At 37.6% G+C, this 27,315-nt stretch overlaps 1 protein-coding gene across 6 annotated transcripts in view; it reads left to right on the top strand.

Annotated features, from left to right (window-relative positions):
* Positions 1-26,800, top strand: part of LOC111142225 (Mdm1 nuclear protein) — a 32,829-nt gene extending 6,029 nt beyond the window's left edge. For 2 of the 6 annotated variants that reach the window (XM_022495257.1, XM_022495259.1), the window contains 11 exons: positions 4,324-4,491; positions 6,198-6,301; positions 6,383-6,482; positions 11,515-11,544; positions 11,878-12,053; positions 13,111-13,422; positions 14,647-14,759; positions 14,846-14,955; positions 22,180-22,432; positions 24,642-24,701; positions 25,967-26,791. In XM_022495257.1, coding sequence (XP_022350965.1) covers positions 4,324-4,491; positions 6,198-6,301; positions 6,383-6,482; positions 11,515-11,544; positions 11,878-12,053; positions 13,111-13,422; positions 14,647-14,759; positions 14,846-14,955; positions 22,180-22,432; positions 24,642-24,701; positions 25,967-26,079 — 1,539 coding nt within the window. In that variant the 3' untranslated portion in view covers positions 26,080-26,791. Of the gene's footprint in view, positions 1-4,323; positions 4,492-5,211; positions 5,244-6,197; positions 6,302-6,382; positions 6,483-11,514; positions 11,545-11,877; positions 12,054-13,110; positions 13,423-14,646; positions 14,760-14,845; positions 14,956-22,179; positions 22,433-24,641; positions 24,702-25,966 lie in introns of those variants that run through there. The other 4 variants (XM_022495260.1, XM_022495262.1, XM_022495258.1 and 1 more) reach the window with 4 other exon arrangements.
* The last annotated feature ends 515 nt before the right edge of the window (positions 26,801-27,315 follow it).

Genomic DNA, 27,315 nt, shown 5'->3' on the forward strand with positions numbered 1-27,315 from the left:
TCTAAAATATTGTGCTTGTTGACTAATATGTTGCATGTTTTCTGTCTTGCAAGAAAAGCATAACTGCTTTGGATATTTTAATAAATACAAAATATGTTAAAAGTAAGATAAGATACATAATCTGGCTTTTGTATCAATTGAGGAGTAATAGGAACAGTCATTTTAACTATATTTATGAAATTCAAAAGCTATAATGTTAACTAAATGTGATATTAGATTTCATTGTACCTGTACACAGTTTTTGGTTCTGGACAACCATTGCTAATAAATACTCTGTTGTTTTACTACCATCTCATTTATGTTCTTGACCATACTTCTAGGCCCTGGTAAGGAAATATCTCATTTAGAATATCTGCAGAGGCCCGTGGTAGCTTAGAATTTTCTTCCTCATGATCTTGGCATTTTTCTTTATAAACAATCACACCCCTTCATATACCCTCATTTTCTCTTCTATCTCAACATTCACTTGTAATCTATATACCCCTGAGGACTGAGAGGGTAGATTCACCAAGGCAATAATATTAAGATAATAATACCTGGGAGCCAATAAATTGTGTTGGCTTTGGGCTTGCTTACTTGTTATTCAGTTTTCTAAAAAACTGAAATTTGTATAACATTTTTGGGAACATATAAAATAGCATGAGGTGATGTTTGAACCCTTTGTGAATCTAGTCAATAGGAACAGTACTTTTTTTGCGGGCTCCCAAGTGTTCTTGAATATTAAGTGTACCTACAAAATTACTTACTGCCTGAAAATTGTTATTGTTCAGTTTTTGTAGAGCATTTCACCTTTATGCTGAAGCTGATTCAAATCAAAGCTCCACTGACAGCTTTTACATATTTCAGTGGAAACATTGTGTAGAAATTCTCTTTTTATAGGCTTCAAAGTATAGTATAAAATAAACCGCTGGCGATACCTTCACTTGTAGTTTCTTTGCTTTCATCAGTGAAGGTTTCAAATAATTTCGGGGGGAAGCAAATACTCTTTGTTAATTCAAAGCGTATCAGTTTCAGGGTCTGGATTGAAGAGCCATGTGATGGAAATTCACAATGCTTGTTGATAGGGAACCTCTAAAGCTATTCAGTTCTATTTTATCAAACACCTGTTTTCTGAAAGGATGTCTTGTATTAATATGTAAAGGAGTCTGAACAATTTTTGGCCGAAAAGTCCTTGAGGTGTTATACTCGGGAAAAAGATACTCTGGATTTGATCTGTGCGAAGATGCACTAGTCAGCATTGTAAAGCGTTAATACAGCTTATTTGTGCTCCGTATCTTTTCCTTTTTCTTTCTTTGTGGACAGTGGTAATATGCTCTAAAATAGCACCATATTATAAAATATTAAAGATAAAAAGAAATATCTAAAAATAAAAACATAGGGATGCCTGGGTAGCTTAGCCAGTTGGGCATCTGCCTTCAGCTCAGGTGGTGATCTTGGAGTCCTGGGGTGAGTTCCCCATCAGACTCCTTGCTCAGCAGGGAGCTTGCTTCTCCCTTTGCCTGCTGTTCTCCCTGCTTGTGCGCGCGCTCTCTCTCTGACAAGTAAATAAGTAAAATCTTAAAAAAGATAAAAATACAAACAATAATTACCAATTTTTTCCCCTTACATTAAGCTAAAGATAAGCAAAGTAGAGAAACAGAACAAATGAACACATCAGACATTTAAAAATGTTAAGAATCTTCTCTTTTTGGAGGACAAAAAAAAAGTCATATCAAGAAGGGAAAAAACCTGTAGAGCTAACAACAGAATTGCCTTATATAGTGAATGTCTTTGTTCATATCATTAAAATATGCCTATTTTACTCATTACCATACTGATGGGAGGGAGAGGTGGGAAACTCTGGGGAGAAAAGATATGGTTCTGGGTTTGTTTGTTTTTTTTGCTTAAACATTTTTTTTTAAAATTTTTAAAATTTCTTTTCAGTGTACCAGAATTCATTGTTATTTTTATTATAGGAACTGTTAATCAGTAATGAGTGTAAAAAGTTGATTTTTGGATTTTTTTTCCCAGCTTTATTGAGGTATAATTGACAACCTGTGATACATATACATTTACAGTATACATGTAATGTTTTGATATGCATATACATTGTAAAATACTTCAATCATGCTAATTAACACATTTATCACATAATTACCTTTTTGTGTGTGTGTGTGTGTGTGTGTGTGTGTGTGTGTGTGTGTCTTAAGCTCTACTCTCTTAGCAAATTTCAAGTATATAATATAGTAGTATTAACTTTAGTCCCTGTGTTGTACCTTAGATCTCCAGAGCTTTCTTAATCTGCATACTGGAGCTTTGTACTCTTCGGCATGCATCTTCCCATTTCTCCCACCCCCTAGACCATGGTAACCACTACTGTACTCTCTGTGTCTGAGTTCCATTTACTTAGATTCCAATATAAGTGAGATCTGCTCCATTTGTCTTTCTGTGCCTGGCTTATTTTACTTAGCATATGTTCTCCAGGTTCATCCATTTTGTTGCAAATGACAGAATTTCCTTCTTTTTTAAGGCTGAAGGGTATTCCTCTAATTGTGTGTATCATTTTCTTTATCTATTCATCTATTGGTGGACACTTAGGTTGATTCCCCATCTTGACTATTGTGAATAATGCTGCAATGAATGTGGGAATGCAGATATCTCTTTGAGATACTAATTTCATTTCCTTCAGAAATGTACCCAGAAGTAGAATTGTTGGGTAGTTCTATTTTTAATTTTTTGAGGAACTTCCATATTGTTTTTCATAATGACTGTACTAATTTACATTCCTACCAACAGTGTAAGAGGGTTCCCTTTTATCCACATCCTTGCCAACGCTTGTTATCTTTTGTATTTTTGATAATAGCTATTCGAACAGGTGTGAGGTGATACTTCATTGTGGTTTTGATTTACATTTCCCTGATGATTATTGATGTTGAGTACCTTTTTTTTTTTTTAAGATTTTATTTATTTATTTGACAGAGAGAGAGAGACAGTGAGACAGGGAATATAAGCAGGGGGATTGGGAGAGGGAAAAGCAGACTTCCCGCCAAGCAGGGAGCCCTATGTGGGACTCGATCCCAGGACGCTGGGATCATGACCTGAGCCGAAGGCAGATGCTTACTGACTGAGCCACCCAGGCACCCTGATGTTGAGTAACTTTTCATATACATGTTGGCCATCTATATGTCTTCTTTGGAGAAATGTTTGTTCAATTCCTCTGCCCATTTCTTAATCAGCTTTTTGCTTTTCTACTGAGTTGTAAGAGTTCTTTATTATTCTGGATATTAACCCCTTACCAGATGTATGATTTGCAAATATCTTCTCCCATTCCATTATTGCCTTTTCACTTTGTTGGGACTTGCTTTTGCTGTACAAAAGCTTTTTAGTTTGATGCAGCCCCACTTGTTTATTTTTGCTTTTATTGCCTTTGCTTTTGGTGTCATAACCAAAAAATCACTGTCAACACCAATGTCAGGGAGTTTACTGCCTATGTTTTCTTCTAGGAGTTTTATAGTTTCAGTCCTTATGTTCACATCTTTGACCCATTTTGGGTTGACAGGGTCCAGTTTTCTTCTTTTGCATGTGACTGTCCAGTTTTCCTAACACCATTTATTGAGTGATTATACTTTCCCTATTGAATATTTTTGGCTCCTTTGTTGTAAATTAATTGAATATTTATTCACTCATAAGGTTATTTTTGGGCTTTCTATTCTGTTCATTGAGGTATATGTCTGTTTTTATGTCCTTTGTCCATTTTTATTTTTATTTTTTAAAAAAATTTTCAAAGATTTTTTTCATTTCAGAGAAGAGAGCAAGTGGGGGAGGAGGAGGACGGAGGGAGAGAGAGAGAGAGGATCCTTGAGCAGACTCTTATGCTCAGTCTCAGGACCCTGAGATCATAACCTGAGCTGAAACCAAGACTCAGATGCTTAACTGACTGAGCCACTCAGGTGCCCCTCCCTTGCCTATTTTTAATATCAGGTGGTTTTCTTGCTATCAAATTGCTTGAGTTCCTTGTATATTTTGAATATTAACCTATTAGATGTAGTGTTTGCAGTTATTTTCTCCCATTCCATAGGTTGCCTCTTTGTTGTTGTTGGTTTGTTTGTTTGTTTTTTACTGTAAGGAAGTTTTTTAGTTTGATGCTGTCCATTTTGTCTATTTTTGCTTTTGTTGTCCCTTGGATGTTAATTAGCTATATGAAATGGAATTATAAACAGTTATATAATTTTTTTGGTATCGTATAATTCAACTTTATATGTGAAATTCTTAAAGCATTTGAAAAACTAAGTTTTCTATACTTAATCAGCAAAAAAACTAAACTAAAGTAATTTTTGTTTTAAGGTTTTCCACAATAAAAGCAAATTTGTTCCACAATTCAAAGGTAACTCAATCATCCATGAAACTGAGTACAGAAGAAATTTCAAGGGTTTATCTCCAGTGAAAGAACCAAAATCAAGAAATGATTTGAAAGAGAATGAAAATTTTGAAGCAGTATCTCCTGAAGAGAAGGTATTCATCAATACTTAACTTTAAATATTTATTTTTTATTTGGCAGAAGATCAAGAAAGCGAGAGGAGGAACACAAGCAGGGGGAGGGCAAGCAGGAAGCAGGCTCGCCGCTGAGCAGGAGCCCGATGTAGGGTTTGATCCCAGGACCCTGGGATCATGACCTGAGCTGAAGGCAGACGCTAACGACTGAGCCACCCAGGCACCCCCTCTTAATTTTAAACAAAATAAAAAACTTGGAATTTTAGACTCTACATGTTTTCTTTTACCAAACACTACCTGAGATTTTTGGTTTTAGCTAGTTTAGTAATTCATTTGTTAGTTCATTAAGTGTCACATCTTCATTAAGCACTTAATGGGAGCCAGGCACTAGGTAGGTACTGAAAATACAGCGATAACCACGCTAAGCCCGACACAGCTTTTGGGCTAAGGGGGAGACAGAGATATGACTAAATAAATATAATACTGTGGCAAGTGCTTGGCAATACGGCAGTTAAGTCTGTGATACCTAATAGCAAATGATTGGTCTTACAGTAATGTGAGCTATAGGGGTAACAGTAAAGATAGAAATATATACTTTAAATAATGGAGATCAAACACAAACACACATACATACGTGTATTTTTTTTTTTATTTTTGTTTATTTGTCCGTTTGTTTTTGGGTGTGGAGCCCAATTCAGGGCGTGAACTTAGGACCCTGAGATCAAGACCTGAGCTGAGATCGAGTTTGATGCTTAATGGACTGAGCTACCCAGGTGCCCCCTTTTTTATGTTATGTTATGTTATGTTATGTTTTATGTTATTTCTTTATTTAGTTAAAGTACGTATACATGCATTTTTAAACCAAAGCTTCAGCGTGGCAAATTACAGCTAGTCTAAATTATGTGATTTACCTCAGCATGTACAAATGCCTGCCTCTGAAACTACATCTCATTTAAGTTACAGTGTCAGGTTAAAATTATTGTAAATTATAGGTAGATGGGGTATAAGTCCTATTTTCAAATCTTCTGGCATGTTATAGTTAATAAATACTTATGGGTTCTAAAAATAGAAAATACTATGACTAAAAGTAAATTGGCATGTATATTTCTGTAGACACACATATATACATATTTTTGGATTTGTGATATCAGGCAGAAAAAAATGGTTAAGTTATTCAGTAAAGCAATGTGGTTGGTAACTTACTCAGTGGGACCTTATATGTAATTACTGTAACACTAGGGGCGCATAGCTGGCTCAATCTGTTAAGCATCTGACTCTTGATCACATCTCAGGTCTTGAGCTCAGGGTCACAAGTTCAAGCCCGCATTGGGCTCCACACTGGGTGTGGAACCTACTTAATTACTGTAACACAATTAAATATAAATTTAGAATATCAAAGTCAAATGTAAAAGCACTGTTTAATAGGTAGTAACATTGAGGTTTTTTTTTTAGATGTTTATTTGTTAATTAAAAGGTTTTTTTTCCTAGCTAAGGATATAAAAGTCATTGTTATAAAGTGAACCAAATCCTGAGCTATACTTCAAAAAACCAACCAGGTATACTAGTTTCAAAACTTGCTTGTTGATTGCTTGCGACTTTTAGGTTATCTTTACTTCCGCAAACAGAATTATAATACGATTGTCTGATCATATTTTATGACATTTATGTTTTCACTTTAATGTATAATCTATTTTAAACATAAAATGTTTAAATTATTTCCATTTTAGTGTAATAAAAGAGATGATCCTTTAAAATTAGAAGCAGAGATGGAATCAAAAGAGTCAAACCAGCCTAAAAAGAAGCTTACTCCTTGGAGACATCAAAGACTTGGGTGCGTATTTTAGAAGAAAAATACCATGTATTTAGATGATCAACATGGTGAAATATTTACTCTCATTTTCGTTTCTATTAGGAAGGTGAATTCTGAATATAGGGCAAAATTTCTGAGCCCAGCCCAGTATTTGTATAAAGCCGGGGCTTGGACCCGTGTGAAGGAGAACATACCAGATCAGGTGAGTATACGTGAGCTCAGTAAGGCCACATTTTCTTTGAGCTCGGATCCTCGTTTGATTTCACACTGAGTTTCATTTAGTAATAGAGACTACAGTTTAAAGATGTGTGATATAATAGTAGCACTTCTCAGGAACTTAAAATTATATGTTAGGATATAATTTATCAGTGTGTTTACCCTTTTTTTTATATCAAATCGCTCCTTTCTCAACTAGAGATTTTTATTATTACAGTCTTTTAAGTTAAAAGGGTGTTTTATAATCCAGTATTTCATTGTATTAATACAATTCAGTTTATAGAATTGTAGCATTGTAGCTTTCTTAATAACATCCAGACTTCCGGTCTCTCAACTGAAGATTCATTTTCAAGATTAGTTTGTCTGATAGTGACCTCCACTGGCTGTGTGTACTATGACAGTCTGTAAGCATAAGGGAGGTGTGGCCTGTGCTGATAGAGGTTTGAGTTCCAGTGTTGGGATACCCTGACATATGGGAGAAATTCTGAGGATCCTAAAGAAAGGTTTGAGGAAAAGGGTAATCCTAGAAGTGGGAAGCTTCTTACAGTCAGAAACAGTGCAGTTTCTGCTTGTCGTGCAGTTACCATCCTTTAAACCACATTTTGATGGTTTCCTGTGTTTTCTGTGTGAATAAGCAAAAGCAAAACGATTTAGACTTTAGTAAACACCCCCTGCCCCATCATTGTGAAGAGAGAGGTAATTTGGATCAGGAATGAATCTTTCGTTTAGCTCTGTACTTTCAGCCATGGCTAACAGTTAATGTCATGAGCCTCCAGAGGAAGACATTGGCACCTCGAGCGGCTGGCTCCTGGCCTCAGCAGCTGCCAGACCAATGTCCTGGTGAGAGTCCTGTATTCCACGTGTTGTTTCAGGAGGTTACTCGATTCCTTCCACCATGGCTACGCCGGGTGCTCTCTACGGCCCTGCTTGAGCATGGATCAGCAGCAATACCGGCAGAGTAAAAGGCCAAGTCTTGAAGCTGTTCCAATTATTGTTGGAGGCAAAATTCATGCATTCACTGTGGTGAAATAAAGTTAAAAATAAGAGCCTCGGGAGCAAGCCTGAGGAAAAAAAGGAATTGCATCAGCAAAACTCCTGAGCAGTTTATGGCCATGCCAGACCTTGGCAAGGAGCTCTGAGCAGTCTCAAGGGGAATGAGGAAAAGCTGGAGGCAGAGGCAGGGTGCAGGGTGTGGCCATAGAGGGCTAGTGTGGCCAATTACTAGGTGTTAGCCACTGGCCTGTTACATTTAGGGCCTATCACTAGGTTGAGCTCATGAGAGGCTTCTTGTTTTGGAAAGATTATCTCTCCGTCTCAGACTTAGGACTCAAATCTAAAAATTTAATGGACCGGAGGATTGTTTTGTCTGGAGTCGTTATAAGGTGATAGTCCTAATCCTGCCTGGATGTAAGAAAATATTTCTGTTGATATTAAAGACCTGTCTTTCCAAGGTTTCCTATTAAAACATCTTGGTAACATGACTTTTTTAGGCTTCTCAGAAAAATTCATTCCCAATGGTAGTTGTTAATGTTTAAATTAATGCGATTGTTTGCCTTAACCTCTGTGGGCAAAATAATTCAAAAAGTGAATTGGAACTAGAAAAGAATAAGAAGTTTTAGCTAAATTTTATCACTGATGGTGATAGCTGTTTCAGTTGACCAGGTCATAGATATTTAATAGGGGCCATATTTTACTTGAATCTTAGATTTTATCTTTAACTTGAAGACATTTACTTATGGGGCTGCTTATGACATATCTAAATATAAGGTACTCCCTCATTTTCTCTCCTAATGTTTCATGAATGAATAGCATTTATACTCATCAAATGTACTTAGACATCAGTGACTTTATTATCATTAGAAGATTAGCTTTTTGAGTCCTATTATAGTTTTCTGGTCCATATGTCATATTCATTTCCTTTTGTGTTGTTTGAAATATGAAACTTTTTGAATCTATAGTGTAGTGCCTGGGTATTTTACCCTAAGACCCAAGTACCTATTGCTATAACATTAGAGTGGTTGGTTTTATTTGTCCAGGGGCTGTATATGTGTTATGTCCATTATACAGCCACCGGCACTATTACTTTTTAAAGAGTTGTTTTTAATAATAACTGGCAGTTGTGATTGTTTGGTCTCATCCTTAGAATAACTGAACTGGTGTTAAATTTCTTTTTTCTTGATTGTTAGGTGATCTTCTAATCATCCAAACTACATTAGTTGAGATACGTTTTCCTAAAGTGTCTCCAACAAATAGGACTTTATTTGAAGATAAAGTTCCACATTTGAGAGACATGCTGTAATTTGACAGACATTGTAAGGATGGCTAGACATAAGATGACTCATTTTGAGGGGGATGACTTTTGGGGAAAAAATTTTTATTGCTCTTTCAGTTTTTTTTTTTTAAGATTTTATTCATTTATTTGAGAGAAAGACAGAGATAGTGAGAGAGCACAAGCAGGGAAGAGAGGGAGAAGCAGGCTACCTGCTGGACAAGGAGCCCAATGTGGGGCTTGATCCCAGCACCCTGGGATCATGACCTGAGCTAAAGGCAGATGCCCAATCAACTGAGCCACCCAGGTGCCCCAATCTTTCATTTTTTTAAAATTTGAATTTTCTGTATATAAATTTTAAACAACTTAGTCAAATTCTTATTTTGGGAAAAGAAATTCAGAAATGAAAACATTCTAGAATCTGCTAGCATTTATATCCTATAATCTGATGGCATTACTTGACTTGGAAAGGATGTGTGTATTGTTTTAATTGAGTGTAATTGAGTTCATATCCTTTTTGTGGCTCTGCTTGTTGGTTGTAGGGATTGTTCTTGATACTGCGTTCATACCATTAGGTTTTTTTCTTTTTCTAGTAGAACAACTTGCTTAAGGAAATATCAGCTTTCCATTTTTTCATCCTAGTTTAGGATCACAGAAATCTAAAATTAGGTATTTGTAAACCACTATAACATTAGCACTAAGATTACTAATAAAGATTGCTGATAAATTTAAAACATTGAGTTTTGAATGTTAGTAACAAATAGAACTGAATAAAGTTTTACAGAATTTCCATCGTATCTCCTTTTTAAAAAAAATACCGTCGACAAATAAACCAGATCACTGGTACATAGAGGGAATATTTACCCATCCTCTCATTCATCAGATGGTAGGTCCTCCCATCTGGATGGAATACAACCTTTTCTGCTGCTCCTTCCCCCACCCCCACCCTACCTTACATACAGTGCAGGGCTGATGGACCCCCTTTTGAACCACTCCTTCAGTTTATATCTCCTTTGTTTGTTATGGCATAGGCCATGCAGTATTAAGATGATAATTTATCATAGAGGAGGCAGTCTGCCTTCTCTATCAGAATCTGCGCACATTGAGTGCTGCGGGGACTTTCTTATTTATCTCTGGCTCCCACCCACCCAGCTCAGGCCTAACACTTAGTCCACACTCAAGACACTCAGGATGTACTGCATTTTCCCTCACATTGTGGAGTTTAGAGGTTAATGGTGGAGAATGACAAGAATAAGTAATCCAGTAGAATGAAATAAGTACTAATGGGGACATGCATGAAGGGCTTTGAGAAAGGAGGAGGAAGCTGTGCTGAAGCTTGAAGATTTGACCATGTAAGTGATGGAGCAGCTGTGAAACATTTGAAACATGAGGGGACTTGATAGAAATAAAATTTGGATTATATCAAGGCCCTTTATAACAAGGCCTCTGTGTATTCACGACACCCTGGTGAGGGGGCACCTGGCTGGCTCTGCTGGTAGAGCATGCAGCTCTTGATCTTGAAGTCCTGGGTTCAAGCCCCACATTGCTTGTGGAGCCTACTTAAAACAAAAACGGCAAAACACCCTGGTTAGTAGTTCAGTAGATTCAAACCCTATGTGTCAATTCCACCTGTTAAATGCAAAAACCACTTCCAGGAATTTAAAGTGTAGGAATTAACACAAATGTCAGATGAATATGGCTGGATTTTTCTTGGCAGTGAAGAAAATATGTTGGATTACCCTTCCGTAATGTTTCAGGTTTGGCTCGTTAGAACAGTAGGACCCTGCTGGGATTATATGGTTTCTAATGCCACCATGACAGGTGCTGCCCTTTGCTTTGGCTACTTCCCCGCGGATGTTATACTTTCATCCCTTTGCATTCAGGAGTGTCTCCTTAAGAAAATGAGGAATGTGTTTCTCTAGTTGCTTTTGCAATGCCAAGTTTCATTATTTGATTTTGGCCTGTTAGTGAAAGAAAATTTTAGCAGACAGTATCCTTTTAATGTTATTATTCCATCTTTATGATAGGAAAATTGAGTTTTTGAAGAATAATAGTAAATTAATAAATTAAATAAATAAATAAAGCTGATTTTAAACACATGTAAGCAACTTAATTTTTTTTATCTGGTGGGACTTAAATTTAGGGAAGCCAGCAGGTGGCAGCATGCTGTATAAAGTGAAAGGGTTTCAAAGCTTATAAAAGGCTCCTTTCCAAATGAAAAGATGTTATTTGCATTTTAGGGAATTCAGATTATCTTATAATTCATCAGAACATTATTTTGTATTGTCACTTTGCTGAATATATTACAATTATTATTTAATACATTTTTCAAAAGTTGAGGTTTTGCAGATGCCAAGGGAACATTGAGGAATTTGGAGAAGGAAACCTCATGATTCTCACTGGGGGCTTCTATGGTAGTAACAGCTGTGTGGAAGCCAGGAAATAAAGCCAGAATTGGAGTTTCTGGCATGTCTTACTCTCCGTACTCTTCCAGAGGTGGGGAAGTAGGAATAATAATTAGGTTACCTGTTGTTGATAGCCTTCCAGCCATGCAAGAATGTGGCTGGTGTTCAAGGTAATATTAAGATATCTTGCTCAGTGAATTAAATATTACTAAAAATAATTTTAAAATATTGATTGATAACTTTGTTATATATTTAGAAGGGAGAATAATAAGACATTTCATTGATTCCCATTAATAACTACGACATTAACTGTCATTAAGTGTGTTTCTGTATTCCTCTCCTAGGCTTCTCTAAATGCCATGTGGTATGCGGAGGTTGGTTGCTTTTGAGTTTTTAAAAACTAATAATGCATAGAGTACTTGTGTAATTTCAGTCAAAATACAAAGTAGGTGTCAATATTTTTCTTAGCTGCTACAAATTCTTCTTCCTGCCTGCTGGCCTGAAATAAAATAACTGCATTGCGCTTTAGCTTGACCGTTTTAATTTCTGCTTAAGAATGCACATAGTCTGATGATGTCTGTGTCTCTTTTTGCCTTCCTTTCTCCTTGTTCTCTGGCTGCATTTGTGCATCATCATTGGTAAGCTATGTGGTGATATTTGCAAGGGAGCTCTTACAGTAATACACGATGTCTCCACTCTCCGCATAGGTTAAAGAACTCCGAGAGAAGGCTGAGTTTTATAGGAAACGAGTTCAAGGAACACATTTTTCTCGGGACCATCTGAATCAGATTCTGTCTGACAATAACTGCTGTTGGGATGTCTCCTCCACCACGAGCTCAGAAGGAACCATTAGTAGCAACATCAGAGCTCTAGATCTTGCTGGGTGAGCTCTGTTCTGTGTGGATGGCACAAAAGTATGTTGTAGCTTAGGTAGATCATGGAATCATACAGTAAATTGACATTACCACTCAAAATTTGTCTTCCGGTCGAATGGAGATATGCCAGCCACTTATTTCATTTCATTATTTTTAGTGTAGTCTGTGTGAAAATAAAGCTGTGTGTAAATAATACATAGTGTAAATCTGGAAGACTGGACTTCATACTATATATATGTAATTTTTATAATATCTTTTAAGGGTAGACTAGGAATGATTATGCAATAGATGGAAAGAATGTTAAAAAGTAAGAAGAAGAAAAGGTAGCAACAACAATGACAACTTAGAGAATATAAGCTATTCTTATAGAGAATATAAGCTAACATTCATTAACAGATTTCAGTGGCTAATATGACATGTAGGCCTTGATTCTGTGGGACAATTCTCTGCTCTTTTGGATTTTAAAATGAACATTATTCAACTATTTATAAGAGAAATAGTTGATTTGTAGCAAATAAAAGTCTAGTTGTTATAGCATATTAATAAAGTCATATAAGCCAAATTGAACCAGAAGTTCTAATTATGACATCTGATTTTAAAAATTCATCACAAAATCCATTATTTAGGAATGTCTGGAAAAGATTAATCAATCTAAAGTATAACGTATAAAATTTGAATCTGTTTGATCCATAAGTACACTTGTTTGTGCATAAACCTTAATTGAGTAAGTTAGACCATGTGGAGTCCTCATTTACGTGTGTAAATGTCAGTCTAGGGGGACACTCACGAGTGTTGTCAGCAGTGGTACGGGCATGCATGTGTGAAGGTAGGAGTAAGAGGAGATACATACATTTCATTTTGGAGTACTGTGATAGAAAATCCAAATTGTAGCTTTAGTTTATTATACTGTCAAATGAACTCTTAATTAGATTTCTTTCTTTAGTATCAGGACAAGATAATATCTGTGGGAAACGTTGTGAACACTGGAAGGCAATGACAGACTTGTTAAATTTAGTATAAACTAGAAACCTCAAACTGAAGTTTGAAACTATTTTTGTTATGCAGAGATCCTACAAGCCCTAAGACTTTGCAGAAATGTCCTCCTGCAACACTAGAAGAAAAAAGACCTGTCTTGGAAGAGCAGCCCCGGAAAAATACCACAGAGAAATTGGGCGTGTCAGATGCTCCCACCGTACCTGTTAGAAGGCGCCTGGCATGGGATGCAGAGAACCCCGATGAAGGTACGCAGAAACAGCCGAGAGAGGAGGAGGAGGAAGATGAGGAGGAGAAAACAGACAAGGACAAGCAGGTTCATATGGGAGAGCTGGAGAAGTTGGAAGTACATGAAAAATCTAAGGCAGACAAGATAAAAGAAGGGTGAGAGTTTAAAATTAATTGGTATATGGAAGCATGCATATGGTTAATATTTTTTGTTTTGTCACTAAATACATGGCTTACATTCTTAGTTTTATGACTAACAGAGAACAGATGTTAATGTCACAAAGCAGACATTTTTATATGATTTATAATTTGATTGACTCAGGTATTTGAGTCACCAGTAATTGATGGTTGAACAGTTGAACATTGAGCTACTGGGGAAGAAGTAGGATTATTTTAATTTATGTCCTGCTAATTATGATTTGCTAGATTTGAAAATGTGTCTGGGAAAATGGCTTTCTTTTCTATTTTTTTAAATTAACATATAATGTATTATTTGTTTCAGAGGTACAGGTCTGTGATTCATCAGTCTTACACAATTCACAGCACTCACCATAGCACATACCCTCCTCAATGTCCATCACCCAGCCACCCCATCCCTCCCACCCCCTTTACTCTAGCAACCCTCAGTTTGTTTCCTGAGATTGAGTCTCTTATGGTTTGTCTCCTTCTCTGGTTTCATCTTGTTTCATTTTTCCTACTTCCCCTATGATCCAATGTCTTATTTCTCAAATTCCTCATATCAGTGAGATCATATAATTGTCTTTCTCTGACTGACTTATTTTGCTTAGCATAATACCTTCTAGTTCCGGGGCCCCTGGGTGGCTCAGTGGGTTAAAGCCTCTGCCTTTGGCTCAGGTCATGATCCCGGGGTCCTGGGATCGAGCTCCGCATCGGGCTCCCTGCTCCGCTGGAAGCCTGCTTCTCCCACTCCCCCTGCTTTTGTTCCCTCTCTCACTGTGTCTCTCTCTGTCAAATAAATAAAAATAAAATCCTAAAAAAAAAAAAAAAGTGATTTCTGCAAATAGTTAATTGCCATTGGTTTGTATGTTAATTGCTTTGGGGAGTGATTCTCTACCACTGATAATGGTGCTTTTTGTTCCTAATCCAAATCCCTTATCATTCCATCATGAGTTTTGTGCCTAATAGGAAAGTTAGGCCCCGACCTAATGGAAGAATTCTCTGCTCTGTTGTTGCTGGCTTGCAGTGATCTTCCTTCTTTTCCAATATTCAGTCACTCTTAACCACATGGGGATTTGTTATTTTTTCAGAAACAAAATGGCCTTATCTTATAAATTGTCTATTTTGTTATTGTAATCACAGAATATTTTCAATCCAATTTTCTGGAGGAAATGGTTCATAGTAGTTTGTTTCCACCTGTAGGTCAGAGTCTTCTTCTGTATCTTCTGGAAAAGGAGGCCGGCTTCCTACTCCAAAGCTGAGAGAACTTGGTGGAATCCAAAGGACTCATCACGATCTCACCACTCCAGCTGTTGGTAATGGGCAGACACGATGATTCTTAATTTACCTGCTTTTTCTGCGTTAGAATTTAGTTTGAGACTTGTCTTCTGCATTCTTCCAGGCGGTGCTGTTTTAGTGTCTCCGTCTAAAGTGAGGCTTCCAGTCCCAGAGCAGAGGAAAAGAATGTCTTCTCAGGATGGCTTAGAAACTGCGAAGAATGATTTTAGGAAGGTAAATATTTATATTCTGGAGGAAAAACAACTTTTTAGGAAGTGATTTTTTTAGTCATGTGTAACGAATGAATAATAGGTTTAGATTTTAGGAAATTCTGTGTTTGTATATGGAGATGATGCTATTAACCTGCTTTCAGTAAGGCAAAGGCATTGAATTATTTTTTCTGACAGTAATAATTATATTTCTGCTGATATACGTTTTTTTTAAAGATTTTATTTATTTATTTGAGAGAGAGAGCATGGGCAGGGGGAGCAGAAGGAGAGGGACAAGTAGACCCCTCACTGAGCAGGGAGCTCAGCAATGTGGGGCTCCATCCTAGGACCCAGAGATCATGACCTGAGCTGAAGGCAGACACTTAACTGATTAAGCCACCCAGGTGCCCCTCTGCTAATATTAAGTCTTGTCAATAGTGACTGAACAGAAAGAGAGAGAAGAAGAAGAGTATTTTTATTGAGTGTCTGCTGTGTGGCAGTTGTATTCCAAGTATGCTTCAGGCACTGTTTCAGCACTGGAGATAGAGCAGTGAAAGAAGCAGGCAAAAGTCCTGGTGCTTATTGAACTTCCATTCTAGTGGAGAAGAGAGTCAATAAACAGGGTAACGAGGTGCAATACGCAGTATTTTAGATGGTGATAAGTACTAAGGAGGAAAGTAAAGCAGGGGAGGCAAATAGGAAGTAGCCAGGGAAGTTCTCAGCGAGAGGGTGGCATTTGAGCAGAATCTGAACTGGGTGAGAGATTGACCCATAGGCCTATGTAGGAAGGCATTCTGGGCAAAAAGAACAGCAAGTGCAAAGTCCCTGAGGTGATCAGGTACCTGATTTCTTGGAAACCAGCCAAAAAGCAAGAGAGGGAGAGTGTGGGCAATGAATTTAGAAGCACAGTGGAAAACTACACTGTATAGGGCCCTATAGGTCGTAGCAAAGACTTTGAATTTTATTCTGAATGAAATGGGAAGCCTTTGGAGGGGCAGAGGAGTAGTACGATTTGACTTAGGTTTTCCTGTGGTTATTCTGGCTGCTGTGTTGGGAACAGAGAATAGGGATGCAAGAGCAGGGGCATGAAACTAGATAGGAGTCAATTACACTATCCAGGCAAGAGGTGATGGTTGTTTGGTTCATACTGGTAGCAGTGGAGTTCGTGTGATGGAGTCTAAATCTGGATATGCACCGAGATGTTGCTGACCAAATTTGCTAATGGTTAAGATATGGTATGGGAGAAAGACAAGAATCAAGGACTACTCAAGACTTTTGGCCTGTGCAATAGGCCAAAGGATGCAGTTGCCAGTTAACTGAGATGGGGAACACTGTGTAGGGAAAAGGTTTGTCAGGGAAGACAAAGAGTTCTATTTTGAACACGTGACATTTGAGAAAATTATTAGATGTACAAGTAGACATGTTGCATCAGCAGTTGCCTTTCTGAATTTGGAGTTTGGGAGGAGGGGTTGGACTGCAAATACTGATTTGAATCTTTATCGTATAGGTGGCACAGATATGTGAGGTCTTGAGACTGGGGGAGATCATCAAGGAAGTGGGTACAGATAGAGAAGGTATGTTTAGACACGTGTCACCTCCAGTTTTTTGATACTGGGAAGTTGAAGTGTAACCAGCAAAGAGGCTGATGAGGAACAGCCAGAGAGATGGTGAGAAATAGAAGACTGTGGTGTCTCGGAGTTGTCGAGGAGGAGGGAGTGTCAGTGCTACTGATGGATCAGTAAGGTATGAGGACTGATGATGGATTTAGCAGCATGGATATTATCGGTGACCTTGACAAAGGACAATATTGGTGGTGGGGAGGGACAAAAGCCTAAACGAAAGTGAGTTCAAGAGAAAGGGAAGGAGAGGAAACAGAGGCAGTCATCATAGACAATTCTTTTAGAGTCTTTTCCAGGAAGGGGAAGCAGAGTAACAGGTGGTAGTTGGGAGTGTGGTCAAGATGAAGGAGATAACAGCACAGTTATATATTGACAAGAGCAGTTTTTTGGGTTTTTTTAAAGATTATTTATTTATTTATTTATTTGAGAGAGTGGCAGAGAACTGGAGCAGGGCGAGGGGGAGAGGGAGAGGGAGAGAGGCAGACTCCCCACTGAGTGGGGAGCCTGACTTGGGGCTCCATCCCAGGACCCTGAGATCATGACCTGAGGCAAACGCTTAACGGACTAAGCCACCCAGGTGCTCCAACAAGAGCAGTTTAAGGAGAGAAAGATGCTGCCGCAGCAGCCAGCCCTTTGCACCGGTGCATGAGTGCCTCCAGACATTGCATGGGGTCTGAGGGAGGAGCGAGTGGAAGGGCTGATTTTAGGCACTCTGACAGTTCCTTCCTTGAGGAGGCAGAATATGTGAGCACTGCTGATAAAATCGGGAGATGTGGTGGGGGCTGTGGGAAAGTCTCTTTGGATTGTTTCTTGGTGGCACATGAAGAAAGAGCCTTGCTGAGAATGAGGCTGGGGAAGAAAAGGTTGGAAGTTTGAGTACAGAAAAGAAGGCATGAGATAGTCTTTTCTGAGAGTGGGAGAGGGAGTGGGCCAGGGAAATGGGAGATAATGCAGGACCACACAAAGGGCCCTTTTTCGGCTCATGGTCACAAATTTGTTCTAAGACCAGTCATGATGAGTTGTGTGTTTTTCTCCAGGCAGGTTTGACTGCAGAGATGCAGATAAGTAGAGAGTTGGATTTAACTGCTAGGGTTCATGTTTTGTCAAGGGAGTAAGAGGAAATGACAAAGGGGGTCAGGGAGTTAAGGTGTATATCCCAGGAAGTGACTCTGATGATTGGCCATGGAGGTTGAGTTGGTTAGGGCAGAAGAGTAGGTAGGACTTAGGAAGGTAAAGCACAGTGCAGAGGTGACAAGATCAGTGGAAGGTCTTGGCAGACATGTTGAAATTTGGGTACTCACAGGGGTTCGTTTTAAAGGTAGGAGGTGGTGGTCAGAAATTGGAAGTCTGGAGAGGTTGCAATTAGCAGTAATGGCGAGGCTTAACATATAATCATGGGAGTAAGTGGCTGAAGTCAGAGAGAGAGAATAGTGAGGGAGGAGGTTGAATTTCTCTAAGGGATTTTGCTGGTGGCTATTTATGAATTTCAGAGGGCACAGGGGAGAGCTTTTAGGTGGTGGGGAGAAGTAGAAGATAGATCAGAGCCCAGTTGTTCCCAAAGCCCAGTACTGAAGTCATCTCCTAGCAGGTACCCATTAAATAGGTGTTGACTGAGTATTATTGGAGTGACAGAATCTAAACTATTTTTTGTTGCTTGTGTATACATTGGCTTATGACAACAGGAATGTAGTCAGTGGATGATCAGAATCAGATAATAGGAATCTCTTGCCCTCATGGACTGTTCTGTCCCCCACCAGCCACCCCACCTCCCCCCTCACCCCCTGGGGCCCAGGTTGCTATCTGGAAGGTATAAGCTTCTGGGCAGCTTTACCCACAGAGTTGACTACCCTCAGCTAAAATGAGTAGCTTTAATCCATATTGGTAGCTGGATTTATATATATTATTTTCACTCATTATGGAATTTATTGAATATTAGTTAAATTAACAAAATAGAGTAATATTGCTCTTTAATGCCAATCTGCCTCATTGTGCCCACAATGCAGTTTCTAATAAATTATTCCTATTATTCAGTTGCTCTCAATTAATATTATCCTATGTCTTTTTTTATCATAGGAATCAGAATATGTTCTAATATCCAGAAATTTTTTGAATGTTAACTTTTAATGACATTCACTTGTTAGGAGTGTTATGGGCAGCAGCAATTGGGGTAACTTACATGGGGCCCACCATAATAGCTAGCATTTACTGAGCACTTAACTATGTCTTAGCCCCTGTGCTAAGTACTGTATATGAACTTGTTGAGTCTTCACAGTGGCTCCAGGAGGCTGGTCTTGTTATTCTCATTTAGATGTTAAAACCGAGGTAACATAGCTGCCAAATCATGGAGCAGAATTTGGTCCCAGGCAGTGTGTTCTCAGAGTCCACATTTTTAACTCCTAAACAAGACTGTCTCATAAAATTTAGAGTAGAATTCTCATGGTATTGGTGTGTCAAGGACCATTTTCACATTTTATAGATGATACTAAAAACCTTAAGTGTGTGTTGGCTCACTTCAGTCTTTCAGCAGATGTTCCTTATCTGTTTACCCACGTACAGTAAGGATAGTGAACGAAAATAGACCTGGTTCATGATCTTATGGAACCTACAGTCTGGTGAGAGAGATACACAGTAATTAAAGAATCATACCCCCCTCAAAAAAAGCAAAGTTAAAACGAACAAGAGTCTCAGAGCAGTGTATACTGCTATTCTGAAAGAAATTGACCTAGTCCTAGAAGTCTGGAAGCTTCTTGGAAGTCAAGGATGCTTCTTAGAAGAAGTTCTAATTGGGTTGAGATACTGAGGACGAGGCAGAGTTGATGAGGTAAAAAGGGTGGAGAGGAGAAGCATAGCGTGTGTCAGTATCCTGTGGTGAGAAAGAACGTAGGGTTCTTTTTTTAAAATTAATTTATTTCAGAGACAGAGAGTATGCAAGTTCATGGGGAAGGGCAGAGGAGAGGGAGAGAGAATCTTAAGCAGACTCCACACTGAGCAATGGAGCCTGATTTGAGGCTTGATCTCGTGACCCTGAGATCAGGACCTGACCTAAAACCAAGAGTCAGATACTTAAAAAACTGTACCACTCAGGGGCCCCCATAGGATTCTAAGAAATAAAGGCAAGTATAGTGTGTGGCAGGGAGTAGGTCGAGTGTGGAAAAGATAGCAATATGGAAAATTTTTATCATTATCTTGAGAGCAATGGGAAACATTGAAATATTTTAAAGACCTTTCTGGTTGCCATGAAGGCAAGAGTAAACCGTGGTTACCCTTAGAAGGTCATTGGGGTAGTCAAAGTAGACATGGTGATAGCTTGGACTAAGGAGAGTGGACGTCACAGAAGTGGATGAAACTGAAGAATTGTGTAAGGGGAACATGAAAGCTCAGTGCTGGGTTGCATCATGGAGAGGGGTAAGAGACTATGAATGACTTCTACGTTTCTGCCTTGCCTAACAGGATTGATGGGGGATGCCATATACCGAGTAAGAGAGCTCTGGAAAGAAATCACCTTTGGAGGGGGACATCAGGAATTTCACTTTCATTCACCCAATTCACTATGTAATGTGCTCTTGCTGTGTGTCAGGCACCGTTCTAGGACCTGGGGATTCATTGGTAATCAAGACAAAATCCCAGTCCTCATGGAGCTTACCTTTTCATTTTGAGAAATAGGTAATTTTTTAAAAAGAAAAGTTCAGCACAAATAAAATCACAAAGGACCTCCAAGGTGTGGGTGAGGTTGCTTTACACTGGGCCATCAGGACAGGCACCTCTGAGGAGGTGATATTTTAGCTAAGACCTGACTCAATGAGGGATGGGTCCAGGCAGAGATTAGCGGAGACTTTTTCCAGTTTGAAAGAGCAGTAAGTACAAGTGTGCAGCAGTGAGAGTTTTAAAGAGTGAGAAGACCAATGTGACTGGGGTGAGGAGAAGGGTAGGAAATGAGCTTTGGAAGGGAGGTTGGGTAAGGGAGGGGGGAATGTAACTCTGAGGCTTCTGGGAAGCCCCGAGAGGGTTGAAAGCTAGACAGCAAACGTGATCTGATTTACGTGATAAAATCATGTGGGCTCTTTAGTGGAAAATGGGCTGTATGGGGGGGTACGGGGTAGAATGGTGAGGCCAATGAGAAGGCTTTAGGCTCAAAAACAGATCACCAAAGCCATGACATTAAACTTGGGAACCCCATAGGTTACAAATACTCTAGAGATTTCATTCAGGCCTTTTTAGCAATAGTGAAACCAATAAGACAGATCTTAAATTCTGTGTATATATGTAGAAAAAGAAAAAATAATAGTTTTCCCAAGTGATACCTATAATTATAAAAAGGGAAGCAAGAGGAAGATTTGTGGTTTATTTTACATCTTGATTTAAAAAGAAATGTTTGTTGGATAAGACCCCAGGCCTTCTCCACTTTAAAAGCAGTACATTCTCTAATTGCAGAAAATGATACCTAAGGTCAGAAAGCAGTGCTTTGAATATTGTGTTGATAAACCCTAAGTCACAGAGTAAAAGCCACATTTACGAGGAATGATTAGGAAAGTTTGGAACTATGTTTAATTTCACTGGTTTGAATTCTAATAAGTAAAATTATACAAGGACTTTGAGGATAGTGATACATTATCATTGTGGAAAATAGAAAATACTGACCAACTAAACAAAGTAAATGCTGTCCTCCCTACTGTTCAGGGCCGGCCACTATTGAATGTTTGAATTCTTCAGGTATATAGTGTATTTGTCTATTGTGCTTTAGATAAGGTTTCATAATCTATTTTTACTTACTTGGCAATGAATTGTGAACATATTTACATATCTTTAAATGTCACTTACAATTAAGTTTTAAAGGCAACATGATATGCAACCTATAGTTATACCGGCTGTTTATTATTGAAAGCAGTTTTTTAAAACTAGATGCCTATTGTTATTTCTTAATATTTTAATTTTTTTGTTTTGAACAAATGCTGTAATGAAATTGTCCTTTAGCTTCCTTTTTGTTCATATTATCTATTTTTGTGTAAATACTCCCCGAGTGTTATTGGTTGATAAAAGAAGACAAAGTTTTAAAGCTTTCGGTGTTTCACCAGCTCCCGGAAAGATTGTGCTCCCAATGACACTCTAGGAGAGTGCCAATTTTTCCATATCCTTGTCAGCACTGAGCATTATAGTGTGGCTTTTAAAAAAATTTTTAACCTTTAAATTTGGTAAATGAAAAGTTAGTAACTTGATCCTTTTATTTTGAAATTATTTGATTACTAGTGAGGTAGGATATTTCTCCTATTTGTAATTTATGTCTATATAAATTTTGCTTATATATATATTTTTCCATTTTTAATTAGTTTATCCTTCACTACTTTAAAAGAAATATTTATGTGGCAGTGATAATTCATTGTCAATATATAAGTTATATATTTTCTTCAAATTTGTGATTTAAAATTTTTTGAATGTTTATATATTTTTATATAGCTAAGTGTGTTTACCAATATTGTTTGTTAGGCTTATGATATCCTCCCCACACTGAGGTTACATAGATTTTCCTGTAATTTCTCCTATTGATTTTATTGTTTTATTTTTTGTGTGTTGAAAGGTTTGATTTTTTTATATATATACAGACATATATGTATCTTATTTTTTTGGTCACTTAGAAAGAAAGTCATGCCATGTCCCTCCTGACTTCTCCAGCTGCTGGTATAAAAACAGTGGATCCCCTGCCTTTGAGGGAAGATTCTGAAACCAATATCCCCAGATTTGCTGAGGTAACTCTTCCAGTTTCAAAAATTCCAGAATATCCAACAAACACACCTGGGCAGTCTCCTTCTCCACCCTGTGCTCCATCCTACTGGCATCCCTCTCGTCGAATTCAGGGCTCTTTGAGAGATCCAGAATTTCAGCATAATGGTAATTACTTTGGTTTTAACTTTTTGTCTTTTTAAATGAAAGTTACACTGATGGGTACAAAGGCTTAAGTAAATACTATGTGTTAATCAATTATGTTACCTAGTATTTTAGTTAATGTAACAGATTTCTTTAAATGGGAAAAGTCTCTTCTCTGAAACAATCAGCTGGGCTGTAACCCCAGTTCACTTTTGTGTGAGGGTGAGCTTTTCTTTTCTCTTCTCTTTTTTTTTCTTTTCATTTCTTTCTTTTCAGTTCTATTTATTCATTTGAGAGAGAGAATGAGCAGGGGAGGGGCAGAGATAGAGGAAGAAGCACGCCTCCTGCTGAGCAAGGAGCCAGATGTGGGACTTGATTCCAGGGCCCTAGGATCATGACCTGAGCCAAAGGCAGACACTGCACGGACTGAGCCCCCCCAGGGGGCCTCAAGTGTGAGGCTTCTTTCAAGTGTTTTCTATACACATATAGGCAACCCACTAGATGCCAGCAGCGCCCTTCTCAGGTGTGACATCTAAAAATGTCTTCAGATACTGCTAACCACTGCCTAGATGGGGAATTCAAGGTTGTAAGTTATTTTCGTTTGGTTTTATTAGGCATTGTTCTGCTCTTTTCTAGCTTCCACTTTTACTGTTGTGAAGTCTTGTGTTCTCATTTTTGATCATTGTGTGTGGCTTCTTTTCCCCTGGCATCTTTGGGGACCTTCTCTTCACACTCAGTCCTCTGAGCTTTTACTGCAGGTCTCTCTTTTGCTAGTACTCAGTGGACTTTTTCAGCTGGGGAACTTGGTTCCTCACTTTCTCAAATTATTTAGTCAGTAATTCCTTCCCCTCCATTGTTTGTTTCCTCCTCTTCTGGTACTCCTTGTTATTCCGATGTTGGACATGATCTTATTTTCTTACCTTACCTTTCCTATTTTCCATCTCTGTCTTTTTATTTTAATTTGAAAGGGTTACTCATTTTTGTTTTCTACCCCTTCTTCTGAGTTTTAAAGATTTTTCAGTATTTTTAATTTCTAAGAATTTTTTCAGCCCTGTATACTCCCTTTATATAGCATCTTGTTCTTATTTTATGGATGTCTTATTTTATCTCTTTGAAGAGATAAATGATATATAGAATTCCCCTGTTTTGAATATGGTACCTTTGCCCTTAGTTGAACCTGTGTTCTTCAGTCAGAGTCATTCTGATAAAGCTTTGGAGAGGAAACCTCCATTCCTCTTTTGGGAGGAAGAACAGTTAGCCAACTGTGCAAATTTAAAGAAGGCTTTGGCAGACTGTTCTATAAGACAGTTTCCTGGTTCAGTCTTACCTTCACTCCAACTTTCAAGGGTACTTAGTACTCATACGCCTGAGCCAGGAGCGGAGAACAAATTGGTTGCCTCTTCGTTTCCTTCCTCTACTGGCTTAGGATTCAGCTTAGGTATGACGATAACACACTCTGAGTTTTTCTCTTTGCTTTCCATTTTCCAAAATTTTGTTACTGTTTCATTGTCTTTCATTTTCTCTGTCCTATGGGTTTATGTCATTCTTATAAATGTGTGTAGTCCATCTACCATCTTTAAACAGAAGCCTACAGCATTTCTTGAGGCCCCTGGGTGACATAGTCAGTTAAACATTCCACTCTTGCCCTCAGCTCAGGTTGTGATCTCAGGGTCATGGGACTGAGTCCCACATCAGGCTCTGTCCAAAGCACGGAGTCTGCTGAAGACTCTCTCTCCCTCTTCCTCTCCACCCCCAATAAGTAAATAAATCTAAAAATAGAAGCCTACTGCATTTCTTTAAAATTAGAATAGGGACACCTCAGTGGCTCAGTCGGTTGAGTGGCTGCCTTCGGCTCAGGTCGTGATCCCAGGGTCCTGGGATTGAGTCCCACATTAGGCTCCTTCCTCAGCAGGGAGCCTGCTTCTCCCTCTGCCTGTCCCCACACCACCCTGGCTTGTGCTCTGTCTCTGACAAATAAATAAATAAAATCTTAAAAAAAAACACAGAATAGATCAATATTGTCACTGTAAAGAATTCTAGAAATTTTCTCTTGTTTATTTACATATTTGTTAAGCACGTTGTAAATTAGTGAGTGGCTGTTAATAATAATTTCTATTAAAAATATAAGATTAATAAAATTTTTGATAGTTTACTTTCGCTAAGGTTTTCCTGTAAATATACTATACTGTTAGGTGGCTTTGAAGGCTAATTTTTTTGCCCTTTTTTTTTCAAGTGGGAAAAGCAAAGATGAACAATTTCCAGTTGCCTCAGCATGAAGTCTTTAATGATGAAGGTATTTCAGTAGTGAAATAACATATGATCAAAGAATGAGGTTTTATTATATGGTATTTTATAACAGTATTATGATCTCAACATTGGATTAGTACTTTATAGTTTACAAAGCACTTCTACAGATATTATTTTATTAGACCTGTGAAACCCTGTGATGGGGGTTAAATTATCCCCATTTACAAATGAGTAAACTGGGACCTAAAATCAACTTGAAGAATTTTTTTTAGGACAAACAGATAAGAGAGATTATGCCTAGCATCACACGTGAGGTTAATACTCTTTCCGTTTCCATCCTGGCTAGCTGGGGGTTCAGGAATTTGGTCTAGCAAAACTGCTATTTTTTTCAAATGTTCATATATTGTCAATTTTCATTTCTCAAAAAAATATGATTAGGGAAAACGGACTTTTTTCTTGTGTAGCAGTCACTCTGACAAATTCGTTTGCTTCTAATAGTGGCAGGAAGAATTTTGAATTCCTGGTGTGAACAATCAGAATTACTATTTTAATTCATTCTAAAATATATGAAATTACTGAGTTTATAAATTTATAAATGTGAAAGTAAATTTGAATTAATACTTTATGTATTATAAGTTCATATACATTGAAGATTTTCTGTCCTCATAAATTTGGGACTTTTTTCAGAATTCAGTGAACTAGAAATCAAGTTATTGGGTTTTGAAATGCAAACACCTGGATACTTTGAATCCAGCTGTGTTTTCTTCTTAATGGAAGAACAGTGTTTACAAATAACCTTATAACAGATTTGCTTACTGAGAATGAGGAATTTCTGTAATGATGAAGGATAGCATGTTAAAGTCAAACATTATTTTTACATTAAGTGAAATTATTTTAGAAATGTGATGTTAGCACTATGTTAAGGTATAGCATTTTACTTTTAAAATGCTTATAAAAGCTTTTTGCTTAGAACATCTGTGCTTTTTAAAGTAGGACAAGACAGTATGATGATGAATTGTTTCCAAGTAATACTGAAATCACAGGCCATGTGTTTCAGGTAACGACGTTGTGGGATTTCAGGCAGGAAACAGAATGCTCATTTAACATTAAAATATTTGATTTCTAAATATGGTAAACTTGGGATTTTACAGTGAACTATCCTGAAAATGTTAATATCTTATATTTTAATAATTTTTTCTGACAGATTCAATATTGACATTATAGAGTTTGGTGCCTTTAATTTTCTGTTACTGTTATAAAATATATTTATTAGAGGTATTTTCTACAATGATTATACTTTTTTCATTGCAGATGAGGACAGATTATCTGAGATCTCTGCTCGGTCTGCGGCTTCTAGTCTCCGGGCTTTTCAGACTCTGGCACGGGCTCAGAAAAGGAAGGAGAATTTCTGGGGCAAAACATAATTAAATGTGTATCTAGCTCAGTTGCTTAACAATCTAGGAAACCATTGGCATAATCTTTTTTTTATTGCTTTACTATGTTGAGACTTTTCAAGTGTTTGGCTTTTTCCCATTTCCTACTTAAAAAGAATTGGTTGACTTTTCAATAACCAATTCAGTTTACTTGGAAAATTTTAACACAGGTTCATACAAATTCAACTTAATTCTTTTGACACCTATCCCAAAGTACAAAGACGTAGATTTCTTCACGTGCTATAAGTTTTGTATCAAAGATAGCTGGTAGAACTGTGAATTTTACCTATCTACAGAATATTCTAAAAAATGAACAAAGTGAAATAAAAATTAAGATTCAAGTGTGAAGTATGTATTCCTTGAAGATTGGTTATGTATATCTTTATGATTTGTAGATGTCATATGATGAATTTGTTGTTCCTGTATCTTTTACTGTAGTATTTCTTTTAATTTTAATACCTTCTATATGTGGTTGCAGTGTTAAGACAATTGTTCTTTAAATTGAAAATACGAGCTGTATATATTTTTCTTATTTATGTAACAAAATTTACTGAGAGAATATGTATATTTTTGATCTTTCTGTGTATTCTATTTGTATAAGGACTTTGGCTTACATTTGAATAATGTCTCAATTTTGAAAAATTATTTGTATAATGGAGAGTTAAAACTTTGTAGACATTTTGAAATAAAAATTGATCAAGTATTTCAATTTTGTTTTTTGAAGTGTTTCAAGTTATTAGCTTCAAGTTACTACATGTAATAAATAATTATCTTTTAGAAACATTTTACTCCTAACAGGTTAACTAAATGTTCTGCTTCTTGTGCAGCTGTCCAGATGCAACAAAACTTGAATCCACAATAATTTTGTATGAATATAGAAAAAATACAGCATTTCCAAGGCAGACTTATTTTCAAAAATTTAACTCATACTTTTTGACTATTCTTTATTCATAGGACATGTTATCTTACTCTTTATTTCATCTTGCAAATCATAAATCTAATTTCCTGAAAAAATGAATTTCATAAATATTACATGTGATGTTTACAAGAAGGCACAGAAGGTACTGATGATAAAATATACAAAATATTCATGCCTGTTGGTTAGAAAACAAATGAAAAGGGGGCGCCTGGGTGGCTCAGTGGGTTAAAGCCTCTGCCTTCGGCTTGGGTCATGATCCCAGGGTCCTGGGATCGAGCCCCGCGTCGGGCTCTCTGCTTAGCGGGGAG

Source organism: Enhydra lutris, unplaced genomic scaffold (assembly GCF_002288905.1).
Source record: "Enhydra lutris kenyoni isolate GAN:26980312 unplaced genomic scaffold, ASM228890v2 scaffoldscaffold7, whole genome shotgun sequence".
NCBI lineage: Eukaryota > Metazoa > Chordata > Mammalia > Carnivora > Mustelidae > Enhydra > Enhydra lutris.